Consider the following 25,077-nt stretch of genomic DNA (forward strand, 5'->3'; position numbering starts at 1 on the left):
TCCGCAGCCCCCTCGCCCCAGGACCCTCAGAGGACTGCACGCCCAGTGAACTCAGGAGCCGCGTGAACAATGGGTGCATCTTTTATTCACAAATAAAAGCTGGAGCAAGATATTATCTACACATTTGTACAAACGTTTGGACAACCCTAGAAAACACATGACGATCAGAAAACAGAACCCGCAGTGACGGGAGCGCCCCGCTCGCCGGCGGGCTCACCCCTGGTCTACATTTGGCAAGAAGTGGCTCTGAGGACCCCCGCCCTGCTTGGGGACCCCCAGAAAGAGCCCGGCCGGAGTGACACCTTCCATAGAAAACCATAAAAACATAGACCATTTGTCTTCAAATTCCAACTGCAAATACCTCAGTTATAGGCAAAACGATATAAAAATACGAACCTAACAGAACCTTTACAAAACCCTCCCCCTCCCCCTCCCATTTTTGTGTGTGTTGGTTTGTTTTTTGCTTGTGGTTTTGGTAAGAATTCCTGCCGTGGAAGAAGGCGCCAGGTGCCTTCAGCTCAACCCTTGGGCGCCGCCCTCCCGGTGACCTCAGAACAGAGCAGGTCCTGGGGAGAGGAGGGTCGGCCATCCCCGCCTGGAAGACCCCACCGGCTCGATCTGCGCAGAGAACACACGCAGGCCGAGGTCTGGAGACCACCAAGGCGGGCTCTGCTGAGAGGAAACAGCTAGGAAAGAAAAGCAACCCTGAATCCTAACCCGGAGCCCGGCGAGCCTGGGGCTGTCTTGCTACATGGAACTGCCTGGCTGTAAAGAAGGCGCGATCAGATCAGTCGGGCCGGCGGCCCCAGCGCACCGTCTGCTGGTGTCTCGAGTCCTTAGCACCAAACGCGAAAAGGAGAGAAATCCAGTCCAAGGTTAAAGGCACTTGCGTTGCTGTCTGGGGGCGATAGTCTTCCCGTGTCCTGCTCACTCGCTCCTCCGTCCACGTGCTCGGCCGGCCCCTCCCCTGCCTCACGCTCCATCGCCTCCAAGTCCCGCGGGTCCCCACTGGACCCTCCGCATCCTCGTCCCTCCAACCCCCGCCACATCCTCGCTCCGTCCCACGTCCCGTCCTCGAGCCCCCGACACCCCCCACCCCCTCCCCCGTGTCCCAGTGCCCAGCCTCAGACGTCCACCTCCTGCGGCCCCGGGGCAGCGGTGGCGGCGGCGACGCTGATGTCGAAGCAGGTGACCATCATGACGCGGGCCTTGCACAGGTTCACGCACTGCTCCAGGGCGGCCGTGGCGCGCTCCAGGGCCACCAGGTACTCGGCCGACTCGGGCTCCAGCTCCGGGTCCACCTCGACTAGGGATGGACGGCAGACCGCTGGTCAGGCCGGGGTCCCCGCAAGGCCCAGGAAATGCTTCTCTCCCTCCCAGCCTCTGGGTCCCCACCTGGGACGGGGTGAAGTGGCTGGACTGGGGGCGCAGGTGGGGCGCAGAGCCTGGGGTCCTGCACCTGCGCCTCCCGGGGTGTGGGGGGATGAGCGGGGAGACTCACACTGCTCCAGCCAGCGGCCGGGCTCCACCATCAGCCGGCCCTGGGTCTCAGCCAGCTCCTCGCGGAGCGCCTCACGCTTGGCCCACACCTCCTGCAGCCGCTGCTGCCGACGCTCGGCCAGCCGCAACTTCGCACTGACGCACACCGGGCCCTGGGCGGCGGGGACGGCGGCGGGTGGGCTCAGGCACGGAGGACGGCCTGCTCCCAGGGGCTCCGTGAGCCTCGCTCCACCCCCCGGGCCCGAGCAGGCAAACAGCAGGGCCTCAAAGGCAGGCAGGGGGTAGGACCTGGGCCCCTCCTGCCCGAGGGAGCTCACGCCACGTGCTCCCAAAGCAGCCCGTGCCTGTCTGGAACCCGGGCCCAGGACGAGCGGGCACGGCGGTGGGAAGCACGCCCACACCCCGGCGTAACTCCAGGGCACGAGAGCGGTGGCCTCAGGACCCCTCCAGCCCCCCACTCGGCCCACAAGGGCCACCGGGAGATGCCAGGGGTTCAGGGGCGAGCGGGGCCTTTCCTACCTTCTCTGCATTCTGGGAGGGCTGTGGACAAGAGAGCAAGATGAGGTCAGTGGGCTGCCCTGCCACAGACCAGGGGCCCACCCTGCCCTCCCAGGACCGCCTGCCCCCGGACTGCCCCAGCCCCGACCTCGGCCGGGTCCTCCCTCGGGGGCAGGCAGTGCCGCTGCAGGCGCTCCACGTCATCAATCTCGTACACCTTGATCTCAAAGGGCTCCTTCAGCGAGCCAGCCAGGGGCAGTGGCAGGTCCACCCACTGGCCGGGGAGGCTGGGCTTGCGGCCCAGGGCAGCAGCATCGGGCAGTGGGGCCGGGATCAGCCGTCGCCGCTGCAGACCTGCAACAGAGAGCCGGGCACTGGGTGAGCAGAGGCCGGACCCCAGCCCTCAGCCCAGGACCAAGAGGGGCACCTGGCTGCGGTTCTGACAGGCAGAGCCCACGGGGGCCCTCCCAATCCTGAAATGCTCAGCCTGCGCCGGCCGGAAACCCGGCTGCCCCTGCCTGCCCGGTGGGAGAGATGGGCTCCTGTCCCCCAGCCCCTCCCCCGCCGGCCTGGGACGGCCACACCCTCCCCGCTAGACAGCAGCCTCAGGGTCACACCCGCCAGCCCTGGAGGCAGCCCTCCGACAGCCTAAGGGGCCACGCTGCTTCCTGATGGCGACCGTCTCTACCGCACCGCCTCCGGACAGGCTCCCAAGCCAGGCCCATGCTTGCGGCACCAGCCACATCTCCCGGCACACCCCTCCCTGCTCCCCACGCCGGCCTCCTGCTTTCCCAGCCCACCTTCAGCCACGGCGTGCCTCCCCCGCCCTCCCGGAGGACAGCAGCCAGTGGCCAAACCCCTCAGCCACACACAGCATGAGCAACAGGCCCCCACTCCCCAGGTCCCCAGAGACAGAAGGGCCAGGGGCTGGAGGCAGGAACAGCACAGCAGGGGGCTCCCAGGCAGCTGGGCACCAGCCCCGGGGGGGGAACACCAGGCTTGGAGCCCCAGACCCAAGTCCTCTCCCGGCTCCCCACGCCTCAGCAGGGTGCCCCGTGTGGGCCCACCCCTGCCAGCCCGCTCTGAGGGCATGGGGACCAGCCTCAGAGGCAGCGTAGGGACCGGAGAAGGGCGCACGCTGGGTGCGTCTACAGACGGTAGGGGCTGCGCACACCTACAGCCTGAACAGCCCCAGGCACGTCTGTGAAACTGTCGAGGGCCGCCTACACTGGGATCCGCGAAGGTGGTGCCCAGCTGTCAAGTGCGGCCGGGCCCGGGCCCTGCAGGGGCTGGGCCACACCCACCTGTGGCCCTCTTCTTGGGGGACTTGAGGCTGCGGGAGCGGGCGCCCGGGGATGCGGCCCCACTGTCGCTCATTGAGTCAGGGGCCGAGGAGGCGCTGCCGGTGGCCTCGCTGTCGCGCATCATGCTCTCGTAGCCGCTGCTGCCGCCGCTGTGGTAGAAGAGGGCCGTGCGGCCCATGGCGGGCGGCAGCTCCCCGCTCAGCACGCTGCTGTTGTCGCTGCCGTGGCCGCTGCTGTAGCGCTGCGGCCGCCGCGGGGCCGTCACCTTGCTGTACGGGGAGGGCAGCACCGGGCCCGCGGGCGGCCGCTCCTCGGACACGTTCACACCGCTGTCGTTGCCGCTGTCCGAGTCAGCCGAGCCCCACAAGGGGCCACTTCGGCCGTGGCCTCTGCCGGCCGCCAGCTCATTGACACGGCTGTGGGCGGCCCGGAGTGCCTGCTTGGTGCCCATGATGGTGCCCCGGCTGGCCTTGGCCCCAACGCAAGGCACCGCTCGCGGGGCGACCCTGGGGCCCGCCACTGGGCCCCCAGGGGTCCTGCCCGCCACAGGGGCCAGCGGCTTCACCGAAGCACCCAGAGCCCTGGACCCGCCTGCCGCCGGGCTGCGGCCCTTGCCCCCGCTGGTGGGGGGCTTGGGGGCCCCCACGCCCCTGGCCGGGCTGCTCCTACCGGCAGGGGCGGGCCCAGGCGTGGGGCTGGCAGGCGGTACACCCAACCGAGGCACGGCCCGGGCCGGCCTCCCGGGGCCTTCCCTGGCCTTGCTGCCGCCGTGCGCCAGGCCCTCCTCGCACCGCTCCAGAGACCCGTGAGTGGCAGGACGGCACCCTGCCTCTGCCTTGCCAGCCCGGGCCTTCAGGCTGGATGTGGCCCTGGGGATGGAGTGGTCGGCCCGGCCGCCAGGCCTGGCCTCCCCCTCCCCTCGGAGGCAGGTGGCAGCCCCGGCCCAAGCCAGGCTCCCGGCCTGGGGAGGGGCCGGCGCCGGGCTGTTCTTGTGCTCCAGGCTGGACTTGCGCACCGGCGGGGCCGGGGGGGCCGCCCCCCCGCCAGGCCGCGGGCAGAGGTCCCCTTTGGAGGCCACACTCTTCTTGCTGCTGGACGTGGCCTTTGGGCTGCCCAGGCAGGCCGCTGCCTCGGCCGAGGCGTCCCCGAAGGATGTGGAGGGCGTGGTCACACCCAGCGTGGTGGCTCCCCTCCGCAGCGGTGGGATCTGAGCCACGGCCTCTGGCCTGTGCGCTGCCCTGCCCACCTCACAGCCGTCCACCACCCTCCGGGCACAAGCCAGCATCGGGGCCAGGCCGGGGGCCCTGCTGGCAGAGGCCAGGGGCAGCAGGCCACATTCGTCCGCCCGGAGAAGCCAAGGGTCCTCGAAGAGGCCTCCGGGGCCAGGCGGGCCCGGGGCCAGGCGGGGGCAGCCCACACGACCGGCCGCTGAGGTAGTCCTCGGTCTGCGGGGAAGGCTGGAGTGGATGGTTGGTGCTGGGGCGGCCCGCCGTGGGGACGCGGCGTGGGGCTCCCGGCCAGGTCGGCTGGCAGCTGCCGTGGCCTCCTCCGTGGGACGAGGACTCTGGGCGGGGCCGGGACTGTCCGGTCTGTCCTGCTCTGAGAACTGAAAGCTGCTGCCCTCCAAGGAGCCATCCAGGATCGGGGAGCCCAGAGGCTCAGGCCCCGCTGGCGAGCCGGGGCTGAAGGGGTCTGGGCTGGCCCGCGAGGGAGGCCGCGGGGCGGGGCCGAGGCTGTCGGCCGTGCACACGCTGACCTCGCTGAGCCACGAGCTGACGGAGGAGCCGTGGCTGCCGCCAGCCTCGGCCGCCCCGTCCGGGGCCCCACCGGGCGCCTGCGAGGTGTACGCGTCGAACTCGTCGTTAATGCTGCTGATGATGCTGACGGGCCTCGAACCCGAGGCCAGGGCCTGCAGGGAGCAGTCGCTGCTGAGGCTGGCCAGGCTGGAGGGGCGCCCGGGGCCGGCCAGCCCCCCCAGGGACAGCTCCTCCACCAGTGTGAACACCAGCTCGTCCTCGCCGTTGAGCTCCACGGGCTGCTGCAAGGTCACCGTGGTGGTCAGCAGGCCCCGCTCCAGACACTGGCCGCGTGCGGAGGGGCGGGGGCAGCCCTCCTGCCCGCTCATGCCCACGGGGGGTGTCCGTACCACACCCACACCGTCGGCTCCCCCAGGCTCCTCTGGGGCCCCGCCAGCTTCCAGCTGCCGAGGCACTGGGGGGGCCGGGCTGGGCAGCGGCCTCCTGCCTCTGCCCCCCGTGGCCTTATCCGGCACAGGCAGCTCGGGTCTGGCACTGCCGTCCTCTCTCTGGTCACCACCAGCCTTGGAGGGCTCTGGGGCACCCCGGTGGGTATCTGGGCCGGGGCTGCCGCGAGGCGTGCTGGCGGCCAGTGGGGAGCCCGCGGCTTTCCTGGGGGCCGCGGCCTCGGGCAGCGAGGGCTTCCTGCCCCCGCGGGCCGGGCTAGCCTGGGCTCCGCTGGTGCCACCCAGGCCTCCTGGGGGGCCCTCGCTGCCGTGGATGCACTCCAGCCGCTCCTGCAGCTCCGCGAAGGTGCTGCAGCGGAAGTGGTCAGCGTCACGCGGGCCCCGGAAGGGCTGGCGGCGGCTCAGTGCGGGGATGATGGGCACAAAGTCGGGGGGGCCCTCGCTGTCCGTGAGCTCGCGGTCCGACAGCGCCGCCCCCCCCGGCCCCACGTAGATGACGGTGTCGCAGGACTGCTCGCTGCTGGATGAGTAGTCGGGGTCGCCGGGCGAGCTGGGGGCCAGGCGGTCGGGGTCTGGGGCTGCAGAGCGCGGGTGGAAGGGTCGCAGGTGCGGGGGGCGGCGGGCACGGCCTTCCTCGCAGGAGCTGTCCCCACCCGAGGAGCTGGACGCGTACTGGGAACAGAGCAGGCCCACCTGAGCGGCCTCCCCGCCTGCCCCCCCTTCCCCCGCACCCCAGCCGCACACACCACGCTCCAGTGAAGGAAGTGACAGCGCAGCCACCGACCGTGTCCCATCGAGCACTGGGCCGGCACGAGAGGCCTCAGGCCGCGAGCGTAACCGGACCTCCTCAGCCACTTCCAAGGAAGCGCTCAGCCGAGTCACAGGGGGGTGAGAACACGTGCCCTCAGCACATGGCGCGTAAGTGCAAACCCCGGAGTCAGACCCAGCGCACCCCGGGGCGCCCCTAACTCCACCCTCCGGCCCGACGGAGGGCTGCCTGGGGCGTGCCCTGCTGGACCAGGCCTGGGAGGGGTACAGGCCACGGAAATCCCACCAGGCTGCCCTGAGCACACACCTACCCCTGGGGCAGGCAGATAGAGGCCAGACAACCACAGCCCCCAGCGCGAGCAGGTCCGGTTCTGCTTGGGGCGACCTCGAGCCTGGGCCCCGCCGCCTCTGGGCAAGGCCGTGTGGGCACAGCCCTGTGACCCCAGGACGCGGGGCCCGGCACCCCCACCATGCAGGCAGGGGCCCTGGGGAGAGGGAGGGGCAGGCGGGAGGCGGAGCCAACCTTGACCTTCTTCCTGCGCAGGCGGTGGAGGTGGGCGGCCAGCTGCACGGTGCTGAGCGTCTCGGCGTGGCGGGCGGGCGCATCGGAGACGTGGGCGATCATGGTGGTGCGGCAGCTGGCGGTGGCCAGGGTCTCCCGCAGCAGCATGGTGAGCCTGTGCTCCCTGGGGGCCGGGGAGGGGCGGGGGGCAGGGGCTGAGGGCCCAGGAGGGATGCCGGGTGGGAGGCTGGGCGCGTGGGCTGCCGCAGGGCCTCTCGCTGGACCAGGGCCAGGCCTGGAGCCTCGGGGTCAGGGCTGACCCCGACCTCTGTTCCCCACGCCCTGGGCGCCAGGACCCCCCCACCCAGCCCTCGGGCAGCAAGGCCCGTCAGGTGATGGAGGAGCAAAGAACTGAGGGGCTCAGGGACCACAGACAAGCTGGACACACCTGACGTGGGCTGGGCTGGGCTGGGTCCCCAGGGCCCCGGCCAGGAGCCCACCACTCACCTGTAGGGCACGTGCTTGGCTCCACTGACCAGGGCCAAGAGGACGCTGCCCAAAGCCGACAAGGACAGATGTGGCGGGCCCCCGGGGGCCTCCCCACCCCTGCCAGGTGCCCCCTCACAGCTGCCGAAGTCGATGAGGTGCAGGCGGCTGCGGCCTCCAGACACTGAAACCACAGGGCAGGAGGGTGAAGGCTCGGCCGCAGGGCACCCAGACTCTGCCCCGCAGCCCACACCCGGGACAGTCCTGCCGAGAGGGAGGGCGGCCGGACCCACACCACGCAGGCGCCACGGCCACCTACTTCCGCCCCTGCCGCACTTCTCCACACGGTACTGGTACACGTGCAGCGTGAAGAGCATGTGCGAGCCGCCCAGGGCGTCCTCGCCACCGCCGGCCTGGCTGGCACTGCGCGCAGCCAGTGCCGCGTCCAGGTAGAAGGCCGCCTTCTCAGCCGTGGGCGCCCGCAGCTCGCTCTGGTTCTGGAGCTGCAGACAGAGGGACAGCGGGGATGGCGCCTGAGTGGCTCGGGGCCGAGCCGCCACCCCCACGCGGCCCCCAAGCCCGCGACCCTGCTCCCCGCGCGGCGGCCTCGGCGTACCTGTGCCCCGCAGACGGGGTCCTCCCGCAGGTACACCCCCGGGGACTGGGCGTCCTGCAGGCTGCTGGAGGCCACCTCGGCCAGCAGGTCCCGCAGGCTCTGGTCCCGGCCGCACACCTCCACGGCCGAGACGCGGACGGAGAAGCGGGCGCCCACCCTCTCCTTGCGCTCGTCAATGAGTCTGAAGAGCCAGGAGATGGCGCAGGGCGCGATGCCCAGGCTCTGGGGCGAGCTGTCCTTCCCGATCATGGTGTACGACTTGCCTGGGGCCAGCGTGACAAGCCCTCAGAGCCCAGCAGACCCGGCAGCTGCTTCCCTGGCCCCACCCGGGGCCCTCAGGCCAACCTGGGGCCGCTGAGACCCCGGGGGCCTCTTCCGACCCACTCCACGGCTCTACCTTCTAGGGCTACAGGGTTTCAGCTTCCTCTCCACAGCCCCCCGCCCCAGGTGCCCACCTGCTGCCCATACGGGATATGCCCACCCCCCACCCCACCCAGAAATGGCGCCCAGCGACTGCAGAGAGGGGATGGTAAGGGGCATTTACCAAGGCTCACGTGGCCAAAGGAGAAAATGCAGCCATCGGCCCCACCGACCACCGACTGGAGCACGTCGGCCACTGTCCCCGAGCAGACCTCGGCCTGGGGGAGGGGCACAGAGTCAGGCAGCCGCCGGCCTCCCGCCACTTCTGTCTCATCACGTACAGACAGTGAGTCCACGAGGTGGCCGGGAGGGCGCCCAAGACCAAGGACACAAAAATCGCCACGTGGACACAAGACACACACGGACCGGACATGGACACACACACACTCACAGCATGAACCAGCCAGACACAGCTGACAGGCACACGCAGCGTGCACGCACGCACACACACAGAAGTCACAGTGCCCTTGCGGCCACGCCGGGCACACACCACGCTGCACGCACGCACGGCACACACGGGACACGTGGAGGAGCGTCTCTGGGAAACAAAGCACCACTCGGAAAGCTTCCATGCGGCATGGGCTCTGAAAAACTTGGCCTGAGAACCAGGCCAGGAGCTGGGTGGACACACCACGAGGGCTGGGAGGCCAGCGAGGAAGGGGAAACACAGCCGGCCTCCCCACCCCCCCCCCCCACCCCCGCCCACCCCCGCCCAGCCCCAGCTCTGCACGAGAAGGCCCCGCCCCCACCCGAGGCCGCCACTGTCACCCTCACCTGCTCCGAGTCCTGGGGGAAGACGGCATCGAAGGCAAACATCTTGGGAACGGCAGCCGTGGTGGCGTGTCGGGGGCCCGCACAGCCTGGGGGCCCCGTGGCCGGGTCATAGAGGGTCACCTGCTTCTTCCTCGGGTCCACCTTCAGGAAGGACGAGGACTCGGCCAAGCGCTGGGCCCCCTGCGCAGGCCAGATCCGCAGCATGACCTTCACCTGGGGAGGTGGGCAGGGCGGGCATCTGAGCAGCTGCTAAGTACACGGCAGGAGGGGCTTCACGCGAGTCAGGACAGTGGGCCAGGCCCCGGCGTGGGGTCCCCGCCGCAGGAACGCGGCGCCGGCGCCCCAGCTCCGGGCCAGAGTGCCTCCCACATGAGGTCAGCCATGCAGGGAGAAAACGAGGGCCAGCGAGAGGAGAGGCTGGCCGGGAACAGAGCGCGTCAGCACAGCGCGGGGGGCACAGGGCGGAGGGAGGGCAGGACAGAGGGAGCAGACTCCAGCTGCCCCAGCGAGCAGAGAGACAGAAGGACGAGGACGGGACCCAGAGCGCACCCCACCTCGATCTGGGGCTCCTCCGCACCCCCTCGCTGACTCCGAGGCAGAGCCAGCGCCAAAGGAGCTGAACCCAAAGGCAGGCCTCTGAGAGCAGGGTCACCCCACACAGGCCCACCCCAGGCCCGCCAGCTCCCCGCTGGACCAGCCGCCATGGCGACCCACCCCCGGGCCCGCACAGGCTTCAGAAGGGGGAGGGAACACACTCAGAGAGGTCGACCGTCTCACCCGTGTCACACAGCCTGCCAGGGGGTCTCCTGAAATCCCAAACCCCAAATCTGAGGGCGGAGAGAGAGGGGCAAGCAGATCGGGGCGGCAAGACCCGGCCCAACCAGACAGGAAGGCACAGGCCCCGGCCCCGCCCACAGGGTCCCCTCAGAGCCCCACGCACGCTCCTCCGAAGGCGTGTCCTCCACCCCTGATGCGGAGGACAGGGGCTGCCTCACAGCCGGGGCCTCCCCACAGCCCCCAGCTCCCGACCTCGGGCTCCACGCACAGCAAGGTGCAGCCCCGAGGAAAGACAGCCGTGCGCCGCGGCCAGGCAGGCGAGGGGCGCGCGGGCCGCACGAGCAGCTGCCTCCCTGCTGAGCGGAGGGACAAGTGCCCCACACCCCGGCCCCCCACGTGTCTGTCCAGCCTCACCTCCTCCAGGGAGCCCTTCCTCCCAGCTCCCAGCCCCAAGCCAGAGGCCTTCAGAGCCCTGGGCACATCCTCCCGTGTCTGCACCTCAGGCGGTGGGTGGGCAGGAGTGTGTGGAGTGAAGGACGGACAAACACGCGGAGGGGGACGGGCCTGACGCCTGCGGTGCCCTCGGGGAGAAACGGGATCTGGTGCTTCTGACCCCAGAGCCGCTCGGAACCCCAAGGACACCTGGGGAGACTCAAACCCCTCGGACACCTGTGGCAGGACTCCGGGTCAGCAGGACACCAGAGGCAATCCCACTGGCACAGAACCCAGAAGGAAGAGGGCGGGATGATCCCAGAGGACACGGGAATCCTGAATCCCCAGGCCAGGGGAGATGGTGGAGAGACAAAGGCTGGGGTGGGGGCCCGGGGTGGGGACAGAGCAGAGCTGGACAGGGCTCGGCTCAGCTCAGGGCCCAACAGGCCACCAGGCAGCCTCTGCCACTGTGAGTCCCCCGAACACAAAAGCAGATACAAGGCTTGCCCGTGCTCCCTACCCACGTTCATGCCAGCTCCTGGGGCTGGACTACCAGCCCCAAGGCCCTCAAGGGAACAGAAAGCTCAGAGGGGAGGGAAGCCAGGAACCAAGATGCAGGAGCCCAGAACAAGTGACACTGCAAACACCCCCAAACCCGCGTGGAGAACAAACACCCTGGGCCGCGCATCTTGGGTGTGGCCAAGGGGGGCTGAGTGCTGACAGGGCAAGCCACCCTGGGGGGGGCCCCTCCCAGGAGAAGGCACCAGACTCCGGTTTCCGCTGGAGGACGCCGCCCTCCGCTCTCCAGTGAAATCTCCGATTTCTCCAGCACAGTGTAAATCAAATTACCAGCCTCATCTCAGAGCCAATATTTTTCACGGGTTTAATTGTAACTGACAGATACATAACTCCGGCGAAACTGGTTTACCGTGGGTAGTTCGCACGAGGCACCATCTCCGTCCCTTCGGCATGTGGCAAATTGACATGCAAACTCGCGCCGCCGTAAGGAGAGGGGGGTCCTCCGGGGAGACGCGGAAAGACATACTTTTCTATTGAGCTCCTCCGAACCTGGGCTCCATTAGCCGAGAATCGATTCTCTTATTCCCCGACGACATGAACAAAACTATTTCATTTCCAAACGCCACTGCCAAGCAGATGAAAACGTGCATTTCCCAGTAATTTGGGGCAATTTTTTTTCAGCGTGAACTCCTGGCCGCTTCAGGAGCCAAATGGGTTCTGCGGATTGGAGAGCGTTCCCGGCGGGGAGGGGACATCGCGTGCGCCAGCCCCACGCCACGCGCCACCGTCCCAGCTAAATGCCTGGGTCACTGTCTGCGAGAATCCTTTCATTACCGCGGGGAAATGACAGGGTCTTTGCGCCACACAAGCACGTCTCCCCCCTAAATGTTCAGATATTGCAGAGCCCCACTGAATAGCAGCTAGGTAGGGGAAAAATACATTTTGCATAAAAAGGGGCTTCCACTCCTGAGAGACGGCCCAGGCAGCCCTGGGGGGAGGGGCTGTCTCCTTTAATACCGCACGATGATGAATTACCTTAAGTGGTACATTAATGTCAGGAATCGAGTGTAATCTAACTTTCTTTCCTCTGACAATATTAAATGCCTTTCAGGAGGCATTTCTAACTATGTGCTCTTCATGCAAATAACATCCAGGGAGCTGGGGAGGGGGCTCTGGGGGCACGGTGAGAGGACCAGGACGGGCGGCCACGGGCTCCCTGCCGCAGGGGACCAGGGCACAGCGGTGGTCTGCCGGAGAGAGGGGAGGAGCCCCTGCCCTGGAATACTTGGGTGGGGGGCCTGGCCCCAGGGGGACGGGGAGGCCTGCTGGAGCCCCAAGTAACACGGCGGCGGTAAGAAAGCAGGGTCCGCACCACGAGCCCCCCCAACCCTCCAGCCACCCAGCACCCACCCCAGACGGGCCGAGTGACCAGGCCTAGAGCTGCTTAAAGCCCCCTCCCCACGACCAGCTCGCGGTGTCCTCCCTCTGGCCCGGCACTCCCACCGCCCAAGCAGGGCCCAGACTCCCCACTTCAGCAAGCTCCCGGGGGACACGTCTACCTCCGTCTCAGGGCGTGGTGGTGATGGGGTGAGGGAAGGCTTCCTGGACGTCCGGACACGGGGACTGACCTCCGGGAGGCCGAGCACAGAGGCTACAGCAGGAGGGCCAGGGGGAGGGTGGGGTGGGGGCCTGGGGAGCAGCTCGGGCCCGGGCAGGGTGACCCCTGCAGATGCCTCAGACCCCTCTGCAGACCCGTCACTAGGAGCAGAAGCCCCCTGGGGCGTGTCCTAGGCGGCAGGACAGACTGAGTCCAGGGGTGCGTGGAACCCGCCCCCCCAGCTCTGCAGGGGTTGGGCCTCTGGGCACTGGAAAGGCCGGACCCAGTGCCCGGTGGGCAGCCGCCACTCTCGGGGAGGGGCAGAGCGGGCAGAAGGCCAGGGAAACGCGATGGGGTGCACGCTCAGGGTTGGGGTCCTGTCCTCACCCCAGAGCCGTGTGGCCCTGGTGACAGGCCCCACCCCGCTGTGCCCCCAGAGGCACAGAATCCCCCACTAATGCACGCACGCAGAGCCGCACAGGCAGCCCCGACCCAGACCTGGGGGGCCGTCACGGGCAGCCCAGATGGGACCAGGACAGAAACCGTCTCAGCCAAAGGCCACAGGAGCCAGAGGGCAGCCAGCCTGCGACCGGGCGAGGCCTTCTCCACTCGGGGCCTGCGTCCCCACCTGAAGCCAAAGGCCACAGGAGCCAGGGGGCAGCCAGCCTGCGACCGGGCGAGGCCTCCACTCCGGGCCTGCGCCCCCACCTGAAGCTGGGACGTCCTGACTCAACTGCTCCCCCACTTCTCAGGTCAGGCTGCGGCTGGGCTTTGCCGGGACTCTGGATAGCTGAGGGGTCCCACCCCTGCCCCCCGGACCCCCTGAGGGCAGCACATCAACAAAGACGAGGCAAGGGGGCTCTTGGGGCCAGACCCCACCCCTGAGTCCGGGAAGCCCTGGCCGTCCCGCCCCACACTGAGACCAGCCCGTGCCCCTGGGACCCTCCCACCCACTCCCTGGAGGCCCACCACAGTCTGCCAGGCTCCCTGCCACCACCTGGAGCCGTCACGGTGGGCCTGGGCCTCCGTCGCCCCATCTGTACACTCACCAGCCTGGTCCAGCCCAGGAGAAGGAAGCATCCCCTCCACCTCCCGCACCCCATCCCGCAGCTGCCCAGACACCCCAGCCTCGTGCCACCCCCCAGGGTCACCCCCAAGTCAGGGCAGGGCCTACCTTTCCGACACTGCTGGGGTTGTGCTTGGCCTTGGAGGCGGCCCTGAGCAGGCAGGGGGGCACAGGCGGCGGCCACAGCTGCAGGGCCCCACTGAAGTCCGTGGGGTAGGTGGCGGCTCCGCGGGCGGCGGGGGCCGGCGGCGGGCGGGGCTTCTTGCGCTTGGAGGCCAGGCTGAGCTTCTGGGCAGCCCTGGGGAGGGGAGGGGTGGAGAGGGCAGGGGCGGGCGGCGTGGGGAGCGGGGGGAAGGGAGGAGAGGCGGGTGCGGGTCCTCAGAGCTGTCCTGCCACCCGCCCCACCCTAAATGCGGCTACACGGCCACAGGTCATTCCCCCCGAGCCAAGCAGGGGCCCCCGGGGCTGGGGCCACCATGTCCAGCCCCTGGCAGCCCTGCCAGTACAGGCCAGGCGACAGAGGCCCCAGGCAGACACGGGACCCCGGCCCCCCTCCACACCCCGCACTGAGGGCATCCCCTTCCCCCCACCCTCTGCCGCCCCAAGTCCCCAACTCAGCAGCTGGGGCGGGACGGCACATGCTGGGGTCAGCCACTCACAGGCTGTGTGACCCACACGTGGTGACTTAGCCTCTCTGTGCCTCGATTTCCCCATCTCTAACATGGGATGACATGACCACCAGAGACCCTCGTGTATAGCCCTGAGGAGCGAATGCATTCAAGGCACCCAGCACAGGTGACACAGACGGGCCTGGGTCCAGGTGGCCCTGGTTCCAGATGGCCCAGGCCTCCGTCAGCCCCCCCACCCCGCCCGCCTTCCCGGCGAAAGGGGCTGGAGGTCAGAGTAGGGCCAACTCAGGGCTGAAAGAAGCTGCCCACCAGGCCTGCAGGCAGCCCCCCGCCGCCCCGCCCAGCTGCCCCTCTCCCGGTCCTGCTGCACCCGCCCTCCTTCTCCCAAAGCCCCCAGGCCCCTGAGTCTCACCTGTGCCCCTCAAAGGGGCCCGACAGGAGGGCCTGCACCCTCTGGGCACACGGCCCCCAGCCCGCCTCCCACTCGGAGCGGCTACCAGCGTTTTGCTTAACTCCTCTCATCTTTCATAGGAGCTGTCTTTTAAGAGACCCCAGGGACGGCTTTCCTCCTAGCGAGGTGTCATCAAGGAAAATAAAAGTAATCTACGGTGCGGGGTGGACCCTTCGTAACTCAGTGGGGCGGCCGGTGCACGCCTGGCGGGGGCGGGGGCCTGTGAGCGGAACCCACAAGCTGCCCGGACAACTCGGGCCGGGGCCCTCAGCCGGAGACGCGGCCCCGATTCCTGCCTGAGCGCATGTGCCCTAAACCCAAAACCGCCTGAACAGAAGTCCCCAAGACGTGGGGGAAGGGCAGCACAGGAACTGCCCGGCACCAGCTGGGCCCTCGAGGAGACTGGACAGGTCAGCAGACCACCACGGCCGAGGTGTGTCCCCCGCTCCCGTCACAGCTGGCTCCCTGCTCCTCCCTAGGTCGGGCAGGGCCACCCAGGGTCCCCGAGGCTGGGGTGGGGCCACCCTGAACCCCCCAAGGCTCAAGGGGACGTGAAGGCCAGGAGGACGGGTAAGGCGCTGGGGGAGACAGGACATCGGGCTGCAGAGGCCACACCAGAAGGCAGTGCTCTGCCTGCTGCTCAAGGCCACAGACGGCTCTGCACCCTCTGTGACCCTCTCAGGAACCAGGGTGTCCGGCACAGACCTCAGCCCCCTCCGTCACCCTCAGGTCCCAGCAGCAGAGCACAGGGAGGCGTCCTTCCCCGCTGGACACGCCCAGGTCTCGCCTGGACAGAGGCTGGGCCCGGAGCCATCTGAAGTCCCGCCAGCCCCACGAGGCTGGAACGGTACTGGCTGGGCGTCTCTGCCCCGTGGTCTGACCTAACTCGGGGCACCCCCTCCTCCCTCCCTGGCCCTGGGTCAGCCCCCGCGGGGCTGGGAGCTGAGAAGCTGTGCCCAGCCTGCCCAGCCCTCCAGGTCTCTGTTCTTACAGGCTTGCCTCACTGGGCATGACTCAGAGGCCTCGGGACAGCACTGTCTCCTGTGATGAAATCCAGCTCCCTTCAAAACCGGGACGAGCCCGTCAGCCACTGAGCAACTGCACCTCAGCTCACACGGCCTGGGGGTGGTCTCGGGAGGGTCCCAGCCTTCTGGGTGCACAGACCTGGTTTCCAGGCAGTGAGGGTGGGGGAGGAAGTGATACCAGGCTTCACAGAGGCTAAGAGAACACACAGGCACCACACTCAGGACCCCGAACACCCACTGCATTGTTGGGGAGCAGGGTTGGGGTGCGGGGTGCTCAAGGCAGAACCTGCAGGGGGCGGGTGGGCACGTCTGAGTGGTCGGGCTCTAGAGAGGAGACTTGGAAAAGCGGGAACTTCACCTGCACGCACAGCTCTCCTCGTCCTCAGAGGACACCTCCCCCGGGAAGCCTTCCCTGATGCCCCCACACTGGGCTTCCCCAAACCCTGTGCCTGCTGCTACCACGGGAACCATTCCACGCCCTGAGCCACAAGTTCACACGGCCGTGTCCCATCAGGTGGGGGCTCTGGAGGGCAGGGGTTTGCCAAGCCCAGGCCTAGAACACAGGGAAGCTCAGGATGGGGCCCGGAGGGAGGGAAGGAGGGAGGGAGTGAACTCATGAATGAGGGAGGGACCGAGCTCCTCCAACCTCCCTCTGAGCCCCCAGCCCTCTCACCTAATCCCAGAGGCCTTTCCCCAGGCTCACTGGCCCGGGTCATTAATTCACATAAACAGAAAAGAAAATATTTGCCTGTTTACAAAGAAAAATTGCCTCTTCCAAACAAGAAGGTAATTTCACAGGCAGTTGGCCTTGACGGTGAGGTCCTCAATCACCCTGAGGAGACACACGGGCCTGTTTGGATGTGTGTGGGGGTCAGTTACGGCCAACCCAGGGCTTCCTGCCTGGGCCGCCTGGAGGCCGGCGGACCAAGCCACATGCCACATGCCACGCCCCACGCCTGCATCCCCCCCCAGAGCTGCCTGCTAAGGGGGCCTACGCCTCCGAGGCCGAGGCCCAAGGTCCTAGCAGCCTGACCCGGACCGCTGCTCCCTGCCACGGCCCGCTTGCCTTTTGCACATCACCTGGGAACTTCACGCTGCGGCTACGAAGCTGCCTCACGCACCCTGCCGGTGACGGACACCTCTCCGCGGGGCCCTCCTGCCCATGCACCTCCGGGCAGCACCCGCTCTGGTTCTGGGCCTCTGCCAGGTGCCACACCTGACGTTCCGTGGCCTGGGCACCCGGGCTGACGTGGGGAAGGGGGCTCCGCTGAGGCTGCAATGGGGCGGCGGGGGTGCCTACGAGTGCAGGGGGCTCCTGTCGCCGAAGGAACCCACCACTCGCCCTGCCCTGCACCTGCCCAGAAGACCCCCAGCAGTTCTTCCCACGCCATCTAGATTCAGGGGTCCAGGAGGTGAGCCCCGGAGAGGCCCAGAAGCGCGGGTAGGAGAGAGCGCTAACGGACGCATCGCGGGGGAGGAGAGGCTGCAGAGACAGGAAGGACGGGGACATCACACAGCGTCCCGAGGACTCGGGAAGGGGGAGTCAAGGTCACCAGAGCCTCCGGAGAAAATGTAATTACTGGCGGCCCGGCCTTTTCAGGACTCTGGTGGGGGCTGGCACGCTGAGCTCTCGGTCACAGCTGTGGCTGCAATGCCCGAGCGACCCACCCAGCCCAGCTGAGGCGTGCAGGGCGCCGGGCCTCACCCCTGTGCCCTACGCCCTGTAACAAGACCCTGGGCACCAAGCCACCCACAGAATCACCCCCACCTTGGCTTGCCCACAGCAGGGTGAGGGGCTCGGAGGTGGTCGGGAAGGCCCGCGGCTAGCATGCCCGCAGGGAGTGCTCAGGGCCGGTGGAGAACCCAGATCCTGACCCCACCCTATCCCGTCTCCACTTGGCAAACACCGGACTCCTACTCAACCCTCAAAGCCTGTGTCCTGCGACACTGCTCGGCTCCTTCAAAGGCTCCGTGCTGCTGTCAAAGGCTGACAGACCCCACCCCGACTACCAGAAACTTCCGAGGGGCAGGGCATGGGCTGGGTGTCAGCTTTGCCCCCCAGATGCCCAGTGAGGGATGCAGGTGGGAGCACGGAACACGCGCTCAGCTCGTGCCCGAGGCCCCCCGGGGTCCAGCAGCTCCTGGTCTTTGGGGACTCTGGACAAGCCCCTTTCCCCTCTGAGCCACAGCCCCACAAAGCAAAGAAGGGCACATACAGCTGAGAGCACCCCCCTCACCCCAACAGTGAAGGGTGCCACAGCCCCAAAGGGCAGAGGGTCTCGGGCCCAAATCAGGCACGAGCTGGAGACGGTGTTCCCATCAGGAACACCCACCCCACAACGTGGCCCAGGACCCTCCGGAAGCCGCTGTGACTGGGGGGATCCAACAGGCTGGAAGTAATGGCAGCCGGCAATGTCCCCCCCACCCCACCCCCGCCCCATGCCTTGTAAACCAGCCCCCAGTGCTTGTTTCTATGGTAACTTCCCAAGGTCAGTGGAGGCAGCCTAGCTCAGCTGGAGACAAAAGGCGCACCCCTCCTGCGGGCCCTAGGCTGCTAAGGAGCCAGTGTGGCCCCCAGACCCCCGGAGCTGGTCTTCGTCCTCAGAGGGTCTCAGGCTTGAAATCCCCCAGCAAGCATGGCCTGATGGAGCGCGGCCGCTGCCCAAAGCCCAGGGGCAGAGCCTACCCGGGCCAGGACACCTCCCGAGGCCCGCTTTGCCCCTCTCGTCCCCTCCACAGGGCTCCCGGGCCCTCCAGGCAGGCCCCACCTGCCCCGTAGCCAGAGTCCCAGCCGGGCTCTCTGCACCTAGCTGGGGTGGTGAGCCCGCACAGGGCCACGATGCTGTGCTCACCAGCCTGGCGCCCCCCAACACCCCACCGTGTGCCCGCCACTGGGCCAAGCTGACGCGGCGCAGGCTCCTGGGATCAGGGGACCAGATTAGCGCCCGCAGGGGCTGCTAATGGGACAGTGACCCATGCCGGGCCAGCCATCACCGCTCATTACCACCGGCACATCCTGCGTTCCCCACGCCACAGGGGGAAGCTCGGAACCCAAGGGCATCGCCGGGGGGCGCACAAGTGGGAGAAGGGACCCCCTGCTCCCACACACCACTCCCCCGCACCCTGCACCTTGCTGACGCAGCGCCCCGGCCTGCCAGGCCTCGTCCACGCTAACCGACGGCCCAGGACCTGGTGTCTGCGGGGCCACGCAAGGCATCCCGGGGACGCGGACGGCCCGGTCGGCCCTGCGCACTGGAGCTCGGGGCTGAGGCGGGGACCCACCTGGTTCCTGCTGCCGGTGGAGCCAGATCTGACAGCAGAGCCGTGAGGGGGTGTGCCAGCAGCCCCCCAGGAGGGGGAGCCCGGTAGGTGGGGTGTGGGTACAGCCGGCGCCCAGGACAGCCTCCTCGGTCACCCAGGGATGCTCCCCCGGGCCCGTTCCACCCCTGTGCTCCCCGACTGCAGGGACAGCTGCCCTGAGACCTGCCTCATCTGCCTCCCCTCCACGGCCACCCTCCCCCTCCCGCCGGCCCTGGCTCAGGGCCGCCCGAGGACATCCACCACCCACGGCTGAGCGTCCTCTCGCTGGGCCAGCGTCCTCTCAGGGCCTCACAGACATCAGCTCGCTGCACCTCTGAGGAAACTGAGGCACAGAGAGGTTACGTGACCTGCCCAGGGTTGCACAGCTCGGAGCGGCAGAGTTCGAACCCTGTCCTTGGCTGTACCCCACCCCCAGGGCGAGAGGCCTCCACTCACACTGCCATCGATGTGGCGCCCTGAGAGGCCGGACGGACGGAAGGACGGCTGCGAGCTCCCCTTCTGCTCGACTGCCGGCAGCGCAAGGCCACAGATCTCCCCGGGAAGGCCCGCAGGCTGCCAGGCCAGAGGCTGAGGTCCCCAGGGCCCCTCACACTGTCCGCGCCCAAGCTGCCCCCAAGCCAGGCCCCGGGCCTGCCCCAGGAGAACGTACCTGAGGAAGAAGGAGGCTGCGGCTGATGGGCCCGTGGAGGCTCCCGCTGGGATGCCTGGGGCTGGGGTGACCAGGGCCGTGGTGCAGGCCCCGCCGCGGCTCCACGTCTTCGACGCGCCATCAGGGCCCACGGACGGAGGGCCGTCCCGGACCGTGTCTGCCACCGCCACCGCGGCCACCGCTGCTTCAGCCTGGAGGGAAGCAGGGAGCCCGCGTGAGGGACAGGCACCCGTCCCTCACCGGGGAGCTGGGGAAGCAGGCCCGTGCACCCCGGAGCCCAGCAAGCTCCCTGGGCCCTGCACGCATGGGGCCAGCCGGCTTGGGGAGTGGCTGGAGCAGAAGCGGGCACAGACGCCCGCCCAGGGACTGGACTTTCCAGCCCCTCCCCCTTCCAGTTCCACAAACACAGTGACCACAGTGGTCAGGACCGATGGACAGGGACCACCCCCTCACCCCTGGGCCATCTGTCTGGGAGCACCCAGAGGCACGACTGAGAAGGAACCACAATAAATATTTGTCATGAGCGCTAATTGCCCCACGTGTGATAATGCATTGTCTTCCCATCACCTGAAATACTACTCTGGCATTTCCAACTCATTAGCTAAAATAAATTCCGGAAAGGGAGACAGCCTCGCAGCGAAGCACAAAGGTAATTAAGCGCGCCCCAGGACGGCGCTGGCGGACTTGAGATCCCGCCACTGTACATTACATTTACGCGCACGCGTCGGGCCCTGGACCCCCAGGCCAGACCTGGCCCTGGAGGGGGATGGACGTCGGCCACCCCAGCCCCATCCCCTTCCCCAAGGCTCCCCAGGCACCACAGCCCGGTCCCTGGGGCTTCTGGCTTCACTTGGCCCTGAGCCCTGTCCAGGGAGTCCTCTGTACCTGGATGAAAGGACAGGGGCCTGTCTGGTGAGCCTGCCTGTGAGGAAGCCAGGGGGCAGCCACACTCCAGGGGGCCTAGCGTCCTCGGGGTCTCCCAAGTGACACGGCCACAAGCCACGTCAGGTGGCACTTCAGCAGAATAAGCCATCATGGGCCCCAGGAGGAACGTTCTGGCAGGAGGTCCCGCCACCTCACAGCAGCATCCCTCCTCACCACGGCAGAGGGTCTCACCCCACCCAGCCCGTGGTCAGCACCAGCTCCCAAAACCCCCCTAGGGACACAGCAAAAACATGTCTGCAAAGGAAGTTCAAAGGGAGCCCCAAACCTTAAGCTGGATGGATGCCAAGCACCCCCACCTGGCCCCCCTGCAGCACCCCCAAGGCTGCAAGGACAGGTCAGTGGCAGAGAAGGGCCAATCTGGAATAGTCCAGGCCCTCGCCAGGCACTGTGCTAGCGCACCACACCCTGCCACCTGCCTCGCATCTGCCTATAGGGCAGGAACTCCTATGCATCCCTCAGAACCCAGTCCGGCCAGCCCTCTCCTTCTCCAGGCCACTCCCTGTGCCTTCCCTGGCCTCCCCCAGCCCTCAGACCTCCCCCAGCTTCCCCAGTCTACGTAGTGCTGCCAAGTCACAGAGAAACAAGGCCAGGCTCAACTACCCAGCACCATATTCTCCGATCCCCCAAGCTTGCATGAGCACCTAGTGCATGCCAGGAATCAGGAGGCCCCGGAGGGAGCCTCTCCACTTGCCCGGTCTCCTCCACATCCATGGCACCTTGCCTGGCACATAGTAGGTGTTCAATAAATCTGTCCTCCAGGAGCACAAGGCGTGGCAGGGACACGCGGAGCTCACGGCCAGGAGGTGGGCCCTGTGCCCCAGGGCAAGGGGGGGGCTGCAGGAGCAGAGGGGCACCCGATCACAGGGAACATTCCACAAGGGGGGGTGGTCAGCCAGGCCTGGACCTGGGTAACGGGAACCGGACGCTGCTTCTCCTCCAGGCAGCTGTGGAGCTCAAGGCAAATGTGAGTGACGCGGGGCAGCCAAGGTCCCCGACAGCCTGGACGCTGCCCACTTCCCCTGCGGCCTTACACGCACATGACGTGCGATGCTCCCTCACCTCAAACGTCAGTCCCTTTTCTGTCACTTCACATACGTGCTCCCCGTGAGAGATCTAAACTCGTTTGTCGAGCAGAGCGGTGGAGGACAGGACTGATGTTAAAAGCTGCGTCACCCACAGGGCCTGGCCTGGGTCTGGCTGAGCAACCCCTTGCGAGCAGCGCACGGCCGGGGGCTCCTGGGGGCCGGGGCAGGGCTCACCCCCGCAACACCCCGGGTGCCCACTGCCCCAACCGGCCCGAGGCGGGGCCCAGGCCCAGCAGCCCAGGCTGGCCCGGCTACGCAGGCCAGCAAGGCCGCCTGGATGGCAGGGGACAGGGCTGTGAGGTCACGGCCCCACACGGCCCTCCACCCACTCCCGCGGGGCCCAAGCACCCCAGCTCCCACGCCAGCATCTCTGCCTTCAGCCAGGACGTCCGGCCCCACCAGCAACGGTGCAGGCCACCCAGCCCGCCTACGGCCGGCCGAGCCCCACACTGACCTGTCGGGGGTCCCGCACGCGCCTCGGCTCTGCCGGCCCACGAGCTGCAGGTTCCTGCCGGAAGCAGAGCCCGGACGCGCCCAAAGAAGCCGAGGGGGCGGAGGAGGGAAGACACGACACGACACAACACGGGGACAGCAGATGGGGGGGGGGGGCAAACAGAAAACGTGATGGAGGTGCCACAGCAGCAAGGAAAGAAAAGCATGAGGAGAGGAGCGTAAGGAGGGCCCGCCGTCCCGGGAGGCCCCCGCAGCAGCCTCCAGACCCCTCTGCAGGGCGCCCACGACGGGGCGCCGGGGTGCCAAGGAGCACGGCCTGGGAAACACCAAGCTAACCCATTCCTTAGGAGCCCTCTGGGCCTGCATTCCGCATCTGCAAGATTGTGGCCCGTGAAGCACAGCGTTCCCCAGCTCCTCAGGACAAATACCTCTCCGGGGGCCACTTCGTGCCCAGAGGAAAGGTGGGGAGGCAGAGGAGGAGGTGGCTAAGGGGCGGCCAGAGCTGAATCTTGCCCTGCAGGGGGCACGGGTGGCATCGTCCACTGGGCATGTGCCGGGCCCCCTCAAAGCTCTGCCCAATCACCCCGAGGGCCCCGGGCTGGGACGGTCCTAGCCTCTGCAGGTGCCTTGTCCCGCCCCCGTGTCACAGAAGCACCTCACATGGAAGTGGGGGCCCATCTGTCCAACTTCCACTCCACGGGCGGGTAAACTGAGGCCCAGAGGGGGTACCAGCAACGGGTTAGCCAGGTCAGAGGGACAAAGCTCCCTCCATCCCACGCCGTTTCGGCCTTGTCCCCAAGGACAGGTGAGCACCCACCAGGGACCCCCGCCAGGGTTCACAGGAAGTGGGGGGAGGCAAGCAGGCTGGCACACAGGCAGCAGGAGCCAGGTCCCCAAGCCGGGGCCACCCAGCCTCCATGGACAGAGGGAAATCCTGGCTCCACCAAAAATGACCTCACCTCCCACTCAAAGCAGCGTGCAGCACCTCCTCCAGGAAGCCCTCCATCCTCCCTGTCCAGGCCGAGCCTCCGCTGTCCCAGCCCCTGCGGCAGGCTGGGAACCCTCTGCTCCAGGTCCTCCTCCACGAACTGTGGGGCCCTGGGTAGGGCCCGGCCTGTGTCTACAAGACTAGGGAAGGTTCGCACAGGCTCTGCTAGCCTGGACCCAAGGTAGCTGCACCCTTCACCCAGTTACTCAGTCCCACCCTCAGCCGCCCCAGGCGGTGCTACCTTTAGCCTACCGTGGGGTCAGGAGGCCAAAGCCTCAATCTCTTGGCATCGGCTGTAAAATGAGTGCAGATGTCCTGTGAACATCTGACAGGGCCCTGCCAACATGGGGGAGACATCACGGTTCACAGCCGTGTCCCCGTGGAGCAGGCCAGGGCAGAGCACCTGGGGTGGCCCACGGGCACCTCATCCCCCACAGTGGCAGAAGTGCCTCTGCCTGACACAGTCTGGAAAGCAACTGCCCGACTGTCCCGCTGGGCGGCTCCCACTGCCGGGAATCATCACTGGACGCTCGGGAGGTGAATGACCCGGAAAGGGCCGAGCTCTGTGCTCTGGACGGGGAAGCGGGCTGCAGTCTCGACAACAGCGTGGCTGGCTGAGGGCTGCTCCTTCCGGACAGTAGACAGCCATGCGCACAGAACGACCCCCGGCAGCCCACGGGGCAGGCTCCCAGCCACGGCGCCTGGAACACACCAGGCCTTCCACCCACCTCGCCCGCCCAGATCCAAGTCTGCCTAGAGACTGTGGCGCCCAGGGCCGCTGATGGGCTGTGCTGGAGGTTCCCAGCGCGTCTCTCCAGAGGTATTTAATTCTAGAGCCTAACATGCAGTACTTCAACATTCCAGGGCTGCCTCTAACGATCAATGCCCCGGTTCAGGGGAAATTACCTCATCTGAGTCCAAAAGTTCTATTTATGGTTCTAATAATCTCTCTATTGATCGCCAGCACTGTTGTCTAATTATAAATCCACTCCCACCCACCCTGAACGCAATCAATGCACACATAAAACCAACAGGGAGCCTTAAATGTTCACGTTTTACGGTGTGCAGGCCACCGGCGGGGCTGCCCAGCTAGAGGCCAGTGACCCCACCACAGCGCAGGGAGGCTGCACCGGGGCGCTGTGCCATCCCGCCCTCTCCCACCTCCGCTCACCCCACCCCTCCGCCTCCTGGAGCCCTCAGAGCCGCGGCCAAGCCGTCTCTCCACCTGCAAGACTGCGCTCAGCTCCCTCCCAGGTAAGGAGCCCCCTGGCTATTCCCAGCAGCCTCCTCTGCCCCCATATACTTCTCGCTGGGCCCACCATCTCTGACACTTCCCTCCAGGCCCAGCTCAATGCCACCTCCTCCAGGAAGCCGCCCGGCTCTCTCGAGCCCCTCGGCACATTCCTCCCGGGCAGCCCAGCTCTCGGGCCAGGAGGCACCATGGGACTGGCACGGCAGAGGCTGGCCTCGCTCTTCTTGACCTCACTCAGGACTTAACAAATGCAGGAGTCGGAAACAGCGAGGCCACACCCAGGGGGCGTTGTCACACCAACTGGAGGCTAGTTCAGACCCAGAAGTTCTTCCTGGGAGCCCCCTGTGCACCCCAGGCTACTGAGGGCCAGGGAGGCCCCAAGGACAGGGCAGCCTCAGGCGGACCAGCTCCAGCAGCGAGTCACAGGGGGCCAGCTCCCAGCAAGGGCAGGGTCTCACCAAGGGCCACCCTGGAGGCAGCAACGTCCAGCCAGCACATCTCGGTGCCGTCAGAGGGGCCAGCAAGCCCAGAGGCGGGGGCGGGGCGGGGGTCAGTCCCGCCCAGGGGCTGTACGGACTTTGCCCCAAGAGCTGGGGGCCCTCCTCGTGCCTCCATGTCCCACAGCCCCAGGGGGCACGGAGACCCCAGGAGACATCTGCCTCGTGCTCTATTTCAGAGACACTTGCTGGGCGAGTTGGTGCGGCTGGCGCTGTGGTGACTGGAAAGGCTTTCACAGCCACGCACCCGTCTCCCTGCCCCTGGGGATCCACGGGGGGCGGACGATACAGCCACACTTGTGCCGCACCGCCACCTGCTC

At 67.5% G+C, this 25,077-nt stretch overlaps 1 protein-coding gene across 1 annotated transcript in view; it reads right to left on the minus strand.

Annotated features, from left to right (window-relative positions):
• Positions 1–1,113: 1,113 nt before the first annotated feature.
• Positions 1,114–25,077, minus strand: part of KIF26A (kinesin family member 26A) — a 38,816-nt gene continuing 14,852 nt past the window's right edge. The window contains exons 4-16 of the mRNA XM_079913187.1: positions 19,538–19,728; positions 13,571–13,760; positions 9,072–9,284; positions 8,422–8,515; positions 7,878–8,140; positions 7,581–7,764; positions 7,283–7,445; positions 6,797–6,959; positions 3,303–6,177; positions 2,147–2,352; positions 2,020–2,040; positions 1,502–1,652; positions 1,114–1,306 (exon numbers count right to left, since the gene is read on the minus strand). Of these exons, the coding sequence (XP_079769313.1) occupies positions 1,125–1,306; positions 1,502–1,652; positions 2,020–2,040; positions 2,147–2,352; positions 3,303–6,177; positions 6,797–6,959; positions 7,283–7,445; positions 7,581–7,764; positions 7,878–8,140; positions 8,422–8,515; positions 9,072–9,284; positions 13,571–13,760; positions 19,538–19,728 (4,896 nt within the window). The 3' untranslated portion in view covers positions 1,114–1,124. The remainder of the gene's footprint in view (positions 1,307–1,501; positions 1,653–2,019; positions 2,041–2,146; positions 2,353–3,302; positions 6,178–6,796; positions 6,960–7,282; positions 7,446–7,580; positions 7,765–7,877; positions 8,141–8,421; positions 8,516–9,071; positions 9,285–13,570; positions 13,761–19,537; positions 19,729–25,077) is intronic.

This window comes from Stenella coeruleoalba, assembly GCF_951394435.1.
Source record: "Stenella coeruleoalba genome assembly, chromosome: 2".
Classification (NCBI taxonomy): domain Eukaryota; kingdom Metazoa; phylum Chordata; class Mammalia; order Artiodactyla; family Delphinidae; genus Stenella; species Stenella coeruleoalba.